Genomic DNA, 15,207 nt, shown 5'->3' with positions numbered 1-15,207 from the left:
CAAATCACCTTCATCAACATTATTTCTTAATTATATTCTTATGTTTTTCGAATCAAATTACTTTTCTTCCAAACAAGCAACAACAAATCCATATCAAACGATTGATTTTGGTCTTGAATCGAAATTTGTAAGTAAAGGAATCAGATTGAATTTGATCACATTCTAAATTTATTTTGTAAATCTCTTTCTCTATTTTTTCGAAACAAGCGATTTGCTCTTAAAATCAACCAATAAGAAACGCTTGGCTTCGGTTTTGATTCGAGACTTTAAAGTGGAGCCAATATGAAATTCCATCACCCATTTCTCTTGAAAAGACTCTTTATGTTTTTCGAAACAGACTATTCTTTTTCAAAATAATTAGTAGCATACGCATATCAAACAATTGATTTTGATTTTCAATCAAAATTTTAAGTGGAGGAACAAGGGTAAATTTGGCCATATACCAACTTTATTTTGTAAACATCTCTTTATGTTTTAAGAAAGATACGATTTTTACTATTTTTCTTCAAAAAAGTCAATAACAAACGAAAAACAAACGATTGGCTTCCGATTTCAATTCGAAATTTGAAAGGAGGCAACTTAACATAGGTGCATTGCTTCGCTTAAAAAAAAAAAAAATCCAAACGCAAATTCTAAGCCTACAGTTTTAAAATTGCAGTTACATGTACATACTTCAACTTAGTATACATAAAAAATTACAGCATTATAAAAATATCAGACAAATAATATTATTTATTCGGTATTGAAAACCTCGAATCAACTATTGGAGTTATTTAGCGTATTTTTTTTAATATCACAAAATTAAAGGTGTATTTATTACGGCATGGATATATTACGCACAATATTTTTATACAATTTGTATATATATATATATATATATATATATATATATATATATATATATATATATATATATATATATATATATATATATATATATATACATAATTTTTTAAAAAATAGACCATTTAGAATTATTTATCCTTACAATTTTTTATATCCACAAATTCAAGGTGAAGGATATGCGATATTGATATTTTCAGAAAGTGTTGACCACCCTACAGAGTGTCGATCCTGTGCCGTGTCGATCCTATGCCGTTTCGGTCCTGTGCCGTGTCGATCCTGTGCCGTTTCGGTCCTATGCCGTGTCGGCCCTGTGCCGTGTCGATCCTATGCCGTGTCGATCCTACGCCGTTTCGTTCCTATGCCGTTTCGATCGTATGACGGTTCTCTCCTATATATCCTTGAGAAAATAATTGTTACTTAATATTGCGTAATTATAAAATAATGTATTTTTTATTATTTCGATCGTATGAAAGTTCTGCTGTCGATCCTATGCCGTGTCGATCCTGTGCCGTTTCGGTTCTGTGCCGTGTCGATCCTATGCCGTGTCGATCCTACGCCGTGTCGATCCTATGCCGTGTCGATCCTACGCCGTGTCGATCCTATGCCGTGTCGATCCTATGCCGTGTCGGTCCTGTGCATGTAACCCGCGTTTTATGGGGTGGTGAAAGTAGTAGATCGTCAAACCTCACGACTCCTTCCAATCACTATAATTAGTTGTTGAACACTTCGAAACGGGCCCTAGATAGCGAAAGGTTGAGAAATACTGCTTTAAGTAACAGTTACACAGTGGCTTATTGGTTCAGCGTTTACCTCAAATTTGGTTTATTTCATGGCCATGGGAACTTTACTAAATAATATCGTATGCGTGAATTTTCTAAAGATTTTCACTCCTCTTTCCATATTTTCAACCCATCAATTCATTATCTACTGGTATTTATATTCGCCTCCATCAACTTACATAATCGCAGGACACTAAATTTAAAATGTATTTTTCGTCCTTGCTATGCAACAATGTAAATAATGGCAAAATATTCGCTTTATATCATATGGGCGCCCGAAGAGGAGGGCAAGGTGGGACCCGCCCCCTGGTTCACGAAAATGTATATGCAATACAGCAAACCACATATATTAAATACCAGAAATACCAGATGTAATATAGCAACCATGGAGATGCCCCTATCTAGAAAATTTTCTTCGGGCGCCCCTGCTTTATACAGTATATTTTTATCCTTTTTTTAAACACAAAAGAGATGAGAGAATTTGGAGGTTAAAGTGCCATTTTCTCCAAAGAGGTAGGGCTACAAACCTGTCTATCATGTTGATAAGTTACATAGGTTCTACATTACTACCATATAGTACTTTTTTTTTTTAGTTACCTTTGATTTCCATCTAAAGCAAACATATTATAGTTTATTGCTCTTTTATCTCTTTCAACCTTCACTTCGTGATGCTAACATACACTTTATTAGCAGTTTAAAGCGGGAATATAAACTCAATGAACCACTGCAAGCAGATCATTGATCGAGATTGTTAACATGCGCAATAGTACTACATATAAGTTTTACAACTCGTGAAGCATTATTCTTACATAGTATGCGATTTGTAATAATTGAACCGATCTTTATTTAAAAACGCAGTAGAAAATATCAATGCTAAAGTAAAGGTATAAGCCAATACTGACGAAATAGCAAAAATTAAAATATTTAAAATGATCCGCTATACCTGTAACAAAAATTATGTACTAATCTTAATGTTTTAAATCTGTCCGTCTAAATGTATCTACAGCGTTTAGAAGCCGTACTAATTACAATTGAGTTATCAATGTCATTTTCATTAGATTATAATACAAAATGGAATTAATCTGTGAAGAACATTGAATTTTTTCAAGCTCATGCTGACAACTGTGTAAGTACCTATTAGGCGTTTCAATAGTATAGTTACACGGAAATAAATAAAAATACAAATGATAAATAACAGTACTAATCTTGCAATATTCAATTTACATGGGAAGTTATTCACTTCCTGCTCATCACAGGAAGACAAGGCATGTCACTAGCTGCAAACCCAATGGAAATTGTTCTTACATACAACGCAGGTCAAAGTCGCCATTTTACCTTAGAAACACCACACCCGACGGTAGTAAACAGTTTTGATGGGAAAGGGTCGATATCGGCCCGGGGATCGGGAAATCAGCCAAACTGGAACTCATGGAATTAGAGAATATCGTTGCAAACACCGTATATTTAAAAGCAAGAGAAGGTAAGATCACATTTTGATTATACACGGTAATCATTTTATGGCTACTCGCTATGGTTAAGCCTGTGCTTAGTTTGTATTAGGGAATTGAAAATTTTTAAAGGCATCATATGAATGAAAAGAAGCCCTTCTGCAAAGAGTAATAAATATTATTATTTCTTGAAAGGTCAATATAAGCATTTGTAAGGGTGCACATAAAATACTTTCAGATGCACTAGAATTTAAAACACTCAACGAGAATGGTAGCCTGCAGACGTCTTTCAAGATGAATTCACTGATTGCGATGCGATTCGGCAAAGCTAATTAAGGCAGTTATTAAATAGTACAGAATGCTATATTAATCTAAGAAACTAAGATTTATATTTTACCGAAACATTCATTAAAGGAGATGTTTATTCCCATAAAATTATGATTACAACCGTACGTTGTAAAGTAAAAAGTGTAAGATGCTAAAGATTTATGATCAATCTCGATAAGATTGTTTGTGTCAGAACGTAACAAATACGAAAAATCATATAAATCATGTCCAACGAAACAATATCAAATTTAATGCGTAATGTTAATGTCACTATACATTGAAAACAATAAATTCAGTGGCATTTTTTAAAGTACTGTTATTGCTTCCGGTAAGAAAATATGCATTAAAGCAGTAGATAACGAGTGCGAAGCAATGCATCCTGAAGTGCGAGATTTGAATTTTGCAAGGGTCACTGACTTTAGGAGAAGACTAAATAAGCGAAATTCTCCAAACTGTTAATGGTGACAATATTGTCATTGACAGTCTTAATTTTTGAATCATATGGTAGATGTCTATACCCTTTTATGATGGGATAATGTATGTTCATATGTAACTCTTTTTATTATAGACCAAAAATGTTTTATGCGAACACCTGCACCTAACTGTACTTGAACTTCGTATAATACAGTGCATACATGCAGCACTCTAGTAGTGCACGGAAGTACAAAGTAGAATACATGGATGGAAGAATTTTCTGTTTCTTTAAAATAAAATCTTCTAAAGATTTTAACGGTTTAACTATACAATGCCAGCTCCAGGAGGTATACTTACTTAGAAACGAGAAATTACACACTATTAATTCTATGAAATGGATCAAGACTTCCCTATCCTTAAGCTAACTCATTCCTACCCCTACCCTACTTATCCCTATCTAACTATTCTACTCTACAGTACTCTACTAATACCTAATAAAGCGGCCCTACAGATCATTGCATGTAATTTTACGATCAAAATGAGTGCACATAGAGAAGTGTGTGTAAGATTTTTCCCCCACCAACATTCTAGCTTTACACAAATTAAGAGAGCTTTATTTTATGTTTACAGGATTAGATTACTAGTGTGAAACCAGTACAGGTTCTAGACGAAGTCACATTACTGATGGTACCGGTACATTGATGTTGCAGCACATGATTTGCTGCAAAAGTGACAACCCCGAGAATTATATGCGATCTTGTCCCAAATAAGAAACAATTTAAGATGTAACAGCATTATTCGAGTAGACAGTTCTACCAAATTTTGACACATTTCTTACATTTCCAGGTTAGGTTAGAGCTTTGTATTTCTTGTAGCAAAGCATTCACTGAATATGGAGGTCATTACTCTTTGCAGACTACTTTAGGAGGCCTCAGTGTAAATATAGTATAGACGTATAGCATAAAAACTGCAGTGCATAAAGCACGAACCAACTTATGCTAGGTGGCCATTAAAAGCACGAATTCTCTCTAACCGAGTTAGGGCAGGGGCGCAGCAAGCGGACCCGAGCGGAAGCGAGGGGGTGCATCTGTAGGTAACAGGCGCTTCAATGACGGCAAGTATACGCTTAACAAGAATAGTGGAAGAGCACACCTACACATACAATATTTTCAGTGTCACTCAAGTTTTATTTCAATATGCTGTGACCTGACATTAATTATTTATATTTACACACCCATTCTTTCGAGAAAAATGTTTCACATCGTATTTGTCCTATAAATTTTCTATTTGCTAGAACTGCCAGCTCGAGTGAACCCGATATAACAGACAACCACGATCGAAATGCATGTAAATTACGCACCCGACGCAGTGATTACATCAGTGTTGAAAAATACACAGTGTTAAAACATTTCTGTTGATTTCGACCAAACATTTAATTTTGAACGTGCCTGACTGAAAGACCTGTCGAGTGTAATAAGTGTGACGAAGACGACATTAATTTCTGGAACTGAAATTCCAGATGAACTTCTCCGGTATTGCGTGTTCACGAGAGAGAAAGAATGGCAAGGTTCTAGAGCACAGGTCCCTCTTCCTATTTAGCTGTAATAAGGACAGAAAATAACGTGCTCTGCGGGTTTCTAACCCGCCTCACTCGCTAATGCTCGCTCAGCAATACAATTTAAATTAAATATTAAACGTTAGTATAGAAATGAACCAACCTATATGGGGGGGACCTGTGTTATAGAACCTTCCCAGAAAGAATAAAGGCTAAGTAAGTATTAATATGAATCGTTAAATTATTTTTGAAGAAAACATTAGTTTATGAACATTCCTACCGTAAGCCCACCAACTTCTTTTCCTGAATTGGAATATATACCATTCTTATTTGTAGTGACCATTTAGCATAGGTTGGTGCGTTTTTCGCATGAACAATCTTTTTTATTTCAGGTAGCAGGTACGCCTATGTTACGTCCGTACGCAATTATTTGGACACGTCCCCCATAACACTCTAGAATGTAGTAGGTAGGTTATTATTTCAGGGATATGGAAGCAAAACCTGCTAAATCCATTTTTCAGTTTTGACAGGAAACGAAACAAAAAATTGTTTAACAATTTTTTTAGTGGTCACTACTTAAGACGGTAGACTGCTAAATATTTTTCAAAAGCTAACAATTTTTCTTTTACCAGTTTTTCGTAAGTGAAAGGAGATAATGAAATGTAACTTACCTCAGTAATAGATAATGTTATTCTACACCCGAAAATACGAATTGAAAGACTTTTCAGTGTTGCCATCCGTAGAAATTACAGTGTGACCAAAATTTCAATTACCCAAAAATCTAGATTATTGCAGCGACTAGAAAAATGAACTCAACGGCAATTGAAGACTTATCATGCTGTCTTTGCTCCTTGTTAACTATTTTTTAAAATAATATTTGTAATAAAGAGTACAAAATAATTAATTTTTAATTATCAGTAGAATTAAAATGCAAATATTATTTAAAAAGTAATTAAAAGGAACACAGACAGCTTGATAAGTCATCAATAGCCATTGAGTTCTTTTTTCTAGTCGCTGCCATAACCTAGATTTTTGGGTAATTCAAATTCTAGACACACTGTAATTTCTATGGATGGCAACACTGAAAATTATTCCGATTCGTATTTTCGGGTGTAGAATAACATTATCTATTACTGAGGTAAGTTACATTTCATTATCTCTTTTCACTTATGGAAAACGGGCAAAAGAATAATTGTTAGCCTTTGAAAATATATAGTAGTCTCTCCCCTTAATGCAGATGAGTGAAATCTAAAAACTGAAACGTAAGAGTCACTTTTATTTCGTCTCTTGACAAAATTAGAAAATTAATTTAGCAGGTTTTCATTCTGTACCCCTGATTTAAAGGAAGAAATATGATATGAAATAATTTTATAGACATTTATTCCGAAATTGTTCTTCTGCTTTGTTTTTGGCACACACACACACACACAAAAAAAAAAAAACTAATAATAGCTACCGTACGAAAATTTAAAAAAATATTAATTTTTAGGACCGCTTTAAAAGGGTATTATAAAGTAGAGTAGAGTGGAGTAAAATAGAGATAAATACGGTAGGGTAGGGTCGGATCGGGTTAGCTTTTGGTTAGGGAAGTTTGAATCCATTTTGTTAATGGAGTGTAATTTCTCGTGTCTGCGTAAGGATACCGACTGGAGTGTCTCTGTACACCTGCACCCATGTTCAGAATACATATTGTCGTTACTTTCCCACAATCCAATCATGCGGTAACCTTGCAGGAAGTAGTTCCCTTTCCTTGCCTAATTGTTCCATGATTATACCCCCTTATCAGGCCCGTATCCATGGGGGGGGGCTAGGGTGCCCCCCCGTAAATTTTCACGCCTCCTAAAATTTTCATGGTAGGCTTGCGTAACCGGCATATTCTATATAGTTGACATATACGTTACCTCATGAGGATCTGACGACAGCTGCTTTTCATTTGATAAAAATGTAATTGACATGTTAAATACATTTGAAATACAGGTGTTAGCGAATTAGTGGGCGTGTGAGCAAAATATACATGTAAAGTACATCGTATTAAGTGTACATAAAATTTGCGTGTCACAGATGCTAGATACGCATAAGATATGTACGTTCCATGTATATATACAGCAGAAGAGACATGTAGGTAACATGTACATGGGAGCCATATGTAACATGCAGTTTGCCTGTTCATGAATTGGGTATGTATTGTATAGATCACATGCATGCTAAACGTTGATCACATGTACCTGTAATATACATGAAACAGGTATACGTGTTACAGGTGAATTACTTGTACCTGTGACATATGTGGGAAATGTACCGGTGGATTACTAGAATGTAGTCTGCATACTTTAAGGAGTAGTACTACTATTTGATCCATCTAATCCATGGGCCTGCGCACGCCTCTGTATATATGTGTCAGCACCTTGCATATGTGCATGTCAAAGTGGAGACTTGATGTCTGGATATTGCATGTTCCCTTCGCCTGTAACGTAAATGCTTCACTCTAAATCAACCTTGTCCATCGCATTTACTTGTTTAAGCTATTTACTCACTACACGTATCTATTTAATCCATTTATTGGCAGTCATGATCATTGCATGTTCCTATTCATCTGTACATTGCCTGTACAATGCATGTAGGTGAGTTCACACTCTGCGTGTTACAGATAATGTCTCCAATTCTATTCCAATGTACTACTGTATATATGTATCAGGACCTTGCATATGTGCATGACAAACTGGAGACTTGGTGCCTGAATATTGCATGTTTCCTATACCTGTAACATAACGATTCACTCCAATCAGCCTTGTTCATTGCATCCACCTGTTTAAGCTATTTATTGGCAATCATGATCATTGCATTTTCTGTTTACCCGCACATTGCCTGTACATTGCATATAGGTGGGTTCACACTTCTCATGTACACGGAGATAATACAGGCAATGTATTCAGTTGTAATCCCATGTATTATACATGTGTCAGGACCTTGCAAAGCGAATGTCGAATTGGAGACTTGTGTTATTGAATATTGCATGTCTCTTATGCCTGTAACGTGAATGTTTAGCTCCAATCCACCTTGTTCACCACACGTATCTGCTTAATCCATTTATTGGCAATCATGATCATTGCATGTTCCCGTTCACCTGTACATTGCACGTACGGGAGTTAGACATTTCGCATGTACACGAAAATGATAAATGTAAAATATCATATTCTACGTCATGCGTTTTCCATGCTATGCGCTAATACATGGTATTTACATGTAATGCGAATGTTACACATGTATATTACATGTTGATAAACAGGCATCTTCCTTGTACTTTTCATTCTTACTGTATTGCGAGTGTTAACAATGCATTCAAGGTATTTGCATGCATATATTCCCTTCATTTACTTGCATGTGAGTGATTACGTGTACATTGCATGTTCTCATTTTAATGTACAGGCTCTGTACAACGCGTGTTTCCGTGCAAAATTTCCAACAGAAGTTTAATACTTTCTCGACATACATATCACCTGAAGACGATGTGCCTGTAATATTTTCTTTACATGTGTTTCCGCCGAAACAGGCAGTTTCATGTACAAAACGTTGCATGTTTCCTCAAAAATATTAATAATAGAATATTGTACATATATGAGTCTGTATATCCGTCGGGTGGAAGAGAACAATATTCATCGTAGAAGATTACAAGGATAAGATCCCTAATAAATAAAAGAAACAAGTTTGATAAGTTAGTCTACTAACCGAATTATACTATTTTATAAATATCTTTTATGTACATACCAGTGTTGTTGCGGACACTATGTAAAGATTAGCATTGAAAAGGTTCTAAACCTCAGCCCTGAAGATAAGTGCCCTCGGGAAGCACTTGAAATATCGGACAAATGTAATTATAAACTTAATGTAGTTTGTGCTTATTCTTCTCAAACTTTCTTTTTTCTATGGTGTTGCTTTATTTCTTGATACACTGTTGAATTCAAAGTGTACTGTCGTAGATGAAAATCTCTTCATATATAATAGTAGTAGTCTTGAGTGAGTAATTACAGATCAACGCTCTGTCCAAACCGCTTGAGCTAGAAACTTTGATTTTGCACAGTGTATGGGATTTATGACGTGTAAGATACCACTAAGAAACGGTTTTTGGAAATTCGACGCGGAAGAATGTAGAAGAGGGAGAAATATAGGTGGCAATTACTATATTAGAATGTCCATATCTAGAAATCTGAAGATTAGAGAAAGATTAGACGTGTATGGACTCTTCATTTAAGATAATTATACATGTTTCAGCATTTTTGGATGTTTGACGTAAAATGAAAGAAAAAGAGGTGGAGGTACTTCCTTTAGAAATCCATACGAGAGTTCGAATTTTGTGCGATTTGTTTGTTGATAATTCCAAGTTTATATGTTGACTTCTGTATTTTACTCGTTGTTATGGTAACGTATGGTATTTTGGTACTTGTTTATCAACATACGGATATAATGAGATATATATCATCGAGCTATAAAGTCTTCTGTAAGTTTGCTGTAATGTGTAGTACAAATATCCATAATATATTGGGTTTTTAAGCTACTGCAGCTAATGTGTAATTATTTATACATTGAGTAGTACATATTAAAATTCTAAGAGTAGAAATGATCAAACTATGTGAGTTATAATTTCTATTCATTTGATGATGCACTTATAGCATATTCTCATTTCTTTCCCAATCGAGATTTCATGGTAAGATCTATGCAAGTGTAATTAGAAATAAAAGAAGTTATTCTGACTTATCTAGGATTCTTTATTAACTGAAAAGTAAACTCTTTCATGATCAGCTGCTTCCCATATTCATGAATTTCAGTTGTCTCCCTACGAGTTTCGATATTCAAATACCGTACTACTGTATGTTGATGGAAGAACTTTTATCAGGTTACTTGGTAGATGTATTTCAACGCAAGTTAGTTAATAAAGTCAGTTATGTTTTGGTTCTCTATTGTTATTAAACATGTATTTGTATAAAGTATAAGAGTATTAAAATATTTTATCGCAGATCTTTGGCTTTGTGGAAAACTGAAAACAATAGCTTGCCAAATGACCATAGACAACATTCAAGTTTCATCACTTATTGCCGACTATTACAATTTGTATACGTATATGTTGTGTAAATCATTAATGTTCAATTTGTTGTTCCGCACCTATCGACCAGACGCAAAGACACCTCGCATTCGTGTCATAGAACCAAATTAAACTCCTAGGCACCGAGCTCATAAGGAAATATTACAGGTGATGTGTTGGGTAATGCATCAGCTCTTAACCGTTGTTTTTGCTTTCTAACCAGAGTGTACTACCTTTTTAATTCTTTCTCCAATTGCCTTCTGTTGCGAAGCTAACACGGATGTTTTCTGCTCCAACCGGCACTCGATGTCAGAACCATGAGTGTTAAATATATGGAAGCGTACAATGTGAAAAAAATAAATCACCGCGCAAATTTGTTATAAAATTCCTCTGGAAGAACTTCCTTCTCAGGTCCTCAACCCTTAACTGGTGTCGCACAGCTTCCCACTATTCCCTATCGTGAGGCAGATTTCTAATTTCCATTTACTTCTTCCCTATATCTTGTATTGATCCATGTATTTTCATCCACGGCCTTCCTTTAGGTATTTTCCCTTCTGCCATTCCCTGTAGTCTTGGTTGTAATGTCTCAAATATGAAAAAAAATGTCATAATGAAATATGTACAGTACTATAAATTTTTATTTTTAACATTAATTTTTATTTTCTTCTAAAATTCTTTTCTCACAACGGATATGCTTATATTAAAAAGGCTTGCGAAGTAATCCTGACAACTGCACTTCAACAGTATTCTCAGTTTAAAACATGAGGTTCAAATTTCCGAAGATATTTTCTGATACGTTAAAGAATATGAACTTTAAGGAATTTCTGTTAATCTTTACTTTCAGGTGGTGCAGATAGTAATAAAGGGAAGAGTAAAAAATGGAGAAAGATTTTACAGTTTCCACACATTTCACAATGCATTGACCTAAAGAATAAAATTGGTAAGTATTTTTTTTTTCATATTCGTATTAATCACCTATTTTGTAAAGTGTTTATTATCTAATAAAGCACTCGTTGTGTAAAATGTTTGTTGTTAATAGGAAAATATATTAAAAATTTGAATTTCTCTTGTCTTCTGTAGAGGCGAAAATTCTCTGGTTGTACTCATTTGAAGAAAAAGCACTTATTTTTAATTGTTATACACTAGTTTCTAAATTCGTTAAGGGACGTGATCTTCTAAATTTTGAAGAATATTGACCAATTGCTATATTACTTCTTGAATGTGCTTACCAATTTCGGTAGTCGAAAAGCTGGTAGCTTTCACAAAGTAATATGCGAGTATCGATTTTTTTCTTTTTCTTTTGTTTCTGGTTCGATCCCAGGCAACGTAAGGGCTGCGGTGGCTCAGTGATAGAGCGTTCACCTCTGTGCTTGGGATCCCTGGTTCGATCCCAGCCCAAGTGAACTTTGTGGTGGACAAACACCGTGTGCGTGGGTTTCCTCGGGCTTCTCCCGTTTCCTCCCACTTTCTTCATTCCACCATTTCATTCATTATTCATCATCACCGTTTCCTTTAGCCTAACCGGCATAAACGTGGGACGTAGAACTCAAAGATTTCATTTCATTTTTCCCAGGGTACGTAAATTTGTGGTGGAAAAGATAGTATCCGTGGGCTTTTTCGGAGCTTTCCGGCTTCCTCCCACAGTCTAATTTTCTCGTTTCGTTCATAATCGTTCGTTTTTATTAATCAACCTTCTACTTTAGCCTAAAGGAGATAAACAGGAACGTTAAACTAGAAATTACGTTCCTGTTGCGTTAGTTAGTTAATTAGAAATATATGTTAATGCCAACATTATAATTTAAAAACCCTGCGTTCGGGATCGCTTTATTTATTTATTTATTTATTTATTTATTTATTTATTATTTTTTATGCAAACACACACGCATTGTTCCAGTCACATCTCTTAGCTTCCATTATATCAAGTATATAAAAAAAAAAGTCCGGATCCAGCTCAGGCCAGGAGGCTTGTTCCATTGGGCCCTTACCATACCAACAATACAGCACTGTTAGGAAACGAATTTGAGGTGTTCTGGGTCTCCTCAAGTAACAATGTGCATGTCCACAGTGTAATTTTTGCGTGCCCATACGTTTTACGTAACAGAGTTCATTACCAGTGTACAGCCCAAACAGTTGATGCGATTGCAAAAATTACATCATTTTAGATTAAAAACTACCTATTTCCAACAACTTTCCCCTCTTTCCATCTTAACTCATAACGGAGTTGGTCGATTGCCTCGGACTTTTGATACGCATTGTATAATGAGCAAACATTGCCGGAATTGTTAAGATAACTATTACATTATGAAAATGAAATACGTAGACCATATCATAATAGGTAACTTGTAACAAATATCAGGTAATATAAAAAGTATTGATCTTTTTGCTCACGAATTGGCGCTAGTGTCCCAAATCTCAGATGCATGAGTCGCAACGGGTCAGGCTTACTGATAGTTAACAGTTGAAAATGTTAGTTGTGCAAAAAAAGTGTTGGACTACTTGTAATCAGATGTATGGTATTGCACCGTGAAGATAAGTGACCTTGCTGCAAAACTACGCCAGCAGTTTTATTTCGATGAAGGCGCAAGTACTGCGCATTGGGCAAGATAAGTTACCGAAAGCAGCAGCCGAAAGGTGGTACAGTCGCTTCCGTTCTGGAAATTGCGATGTCCGAGATATCTCTTGCAGTGGGCGACCATTAACAGCAATACTGGCAAAAGTCAAGCAAGACCAACATGTAAGCAGTCATGACATCGCAAATAACCTAAACATCCATCACCAAATAGTGTTAAACCATTTGGAGAAAACTGTCTACAAAAAGCTCAACGTTTGGGTGCCACATGATGGGACTCAAAAACATTTATCGATAGAATTTCTATATGCGAATCTCTGCTGAAACATAACGAACTCAAGCCATCTCTTAACCGGTTAATGATGGATAATCTACATCAACAATGCGAAAAAGATGGTAGTCGAAGCGAGAAGAAGCTTCATAGTCTGTAGTCAAGTCCACACTGACGCCCAGGAAGTTTGTGCTATGCGTTTGATGTGATTGGAAGGGCATCAGCAGCTGCTATTGCCGGGCAGGACGATAGGCTCGGACCTGTACTGTCGACAGTTAGCGCGAGTGCATCTAGCAAGTCAAAACAAATGGCCGGAACTGGTCAACAGAAGAGTTGCTGTATACCACAGTGACAACGCCAGACCACATACATATTTAACTACCTGTCAGAAATTCAGAGAACTTGTCAGGGAGCTTTCTGTGCATCCACCGTATAGCCCTTCCTGGCATCGTCAGACTATCATCAGTTTTGGTTTCTGCAAAACTCCCTGAATGGTGTTAAACTGCTTGTAAAAGATGCGTGTAATAAGCACGTGTGTCACAATTTTGTGACTAGAAACCACAGAGCTTCTGGCGCTGAGATTCTGGTGTTGCCGAAAAAATTGTAGAAGATTCATCGAACAAAATTATACGTATGTGCTCTTATAATGTTATTTTCAAATCATAATAAATGTATTCTGAATTTTGACCCCCAAAGGCTCAATACTTTTGAGAGAACATGATAAAATTACTTTACATGTTCCTGCTCCAGTCAGTTATTGTGACTTAATTACGTTGTGAAAAAAAAATTTATACTAATAAAGTTGTTGCCGCAGCATGCTGAAAAAAATTAAATAGCGAAAAACATTACCTAAAGGAATAGTTTGTGATCACTACAGAAGCTTCCAATACACAATTTTTTCACAATATAATTGATGACATAATTAGGGATTGAGAGTAGCAACAAACCTGGAAAACGGGAAAAGTCAGGAAATTCTCTTAAGAGTCAGGGAATTTCGAAGAAATAATAACAAATTCTTGAGTAAATTATTTGTTTCCGCAGGTGTCAAAGACACTTTAGTGAACATTTGTTCTTTAATACAGTTTCTTTTTGCTACAAAGGACTAAAAATACAAGAACATTAAAACGAGTGAATTTTCTTTTTACGAACTGCACAATTTCTTGTCTGGAAACGATACAGGTATTTCGCCGACTTACCAGCAGGACTAATAAGAAAACAACGATTTTGATATTGTGAATCGTGTGAGAAAGCCAGACAAACCAACTACTTGATTCAGAATTAGCAAATCTGTTTTATTTACGAACTAATTTCTTTCTTATACAATCACATGGAACTACAATAATTTCTTTGCATTGTACAATAAAGTTAATTGCGAATGTTGATTTCGGACTGTGCGAATGCGCTGTTATTTCAAGAAATACTGGATAATTATCTGAAGTTTCTGAAGTTGCCAGAACTGTATAACTTAACCCAGTGCAATCATTCTATATTAATATTCATATACTTTATAGTGACATTTTATAAATAGTCTGGTAATTCCGTGAACGATCCGGGAATTTTCCTTCTGGCAAGCGAAGCTAAACCCAACGCGGAGAACGTTTCTAGTTCTCTAATTATTGCATACTTTTACGCTGTAGAAGTAACTCGTTATATACTCGCGCTTCTAATTACGCAGTTTTCTATGTTTTAATGGCATATATCATTGAAACAGTGAGTTTGCATTGAATATTCGTTTCTAAAGTAAGAAGACGCTAAAGCAAAAAATTGGAGATCTCTAATAATAGCGTGAAGTGAAGTCACTTTCATTTATCAACTGTCTTGTTAGCGTACAGGATGCACGGAAACGTAAAACTAAAGATTTCATTTTCTCAACAGATGTACCCGAGATCATAAATATAAGTGTCAGTTTAGTAAACATATT

General features: G+C 35.4%; 1 protein-coding gene across 4 annotated transcripts in view; it reads left to right on the top strand.

The window, feature by feature from the left end:
- Positions 1-2,845: 2,845 nt before the first annotated feature.
- Positions 2,846-15,207, top strand: part of Gprk2 (G protein-coupled receptor kinase 2) — a 93,322-nt gene continuing 80,960 nt past the window's right edge. For 2 of the 4 annotated variants that reach the window (XR_014127812.1, XM_081734286.1), the window contains exons 1-2: positions 2,849-3,105; positions 11,291-11,386. Coding sequence is in view for 3 of the 4 variants with exons in the window: in XM_081734286.1 (XP_081590412.1) it covers positions 3,054-3,105; positions 11,291-11,386 (148 nt within the window). In the remaining variant the exon portion in view is untranslated. Of the gene's footprint in view, positions 3,106-11,290; positions 11,387-15,207 lie in introns of all 4 variants that reach the window. The other 2 variants (XM_081734285.1, XM_081734284.1) reach the window with 2 other exon arrangements.

The sequence above is a fragment of the Thermobia domestica genome, chromosome 12 (genome assembly GCF_964235325.1).
Source record: "Thermobia domestica chromosome 12, izTheDome1.hap1.1, whole genome shotgun sequence".
Classification (NCBI taxonomy): domain Eukaryota; kingdom Metazoa; phylum Arthropoda; class Insecta; order Zygentoma; family Lepismatidae; genus Thermobia; species Thermobia domestica.
Note: the sequence above shows the minus strand (reverse complement) of the source record. Positions and strands in the feature narration are given on the sequence as shown.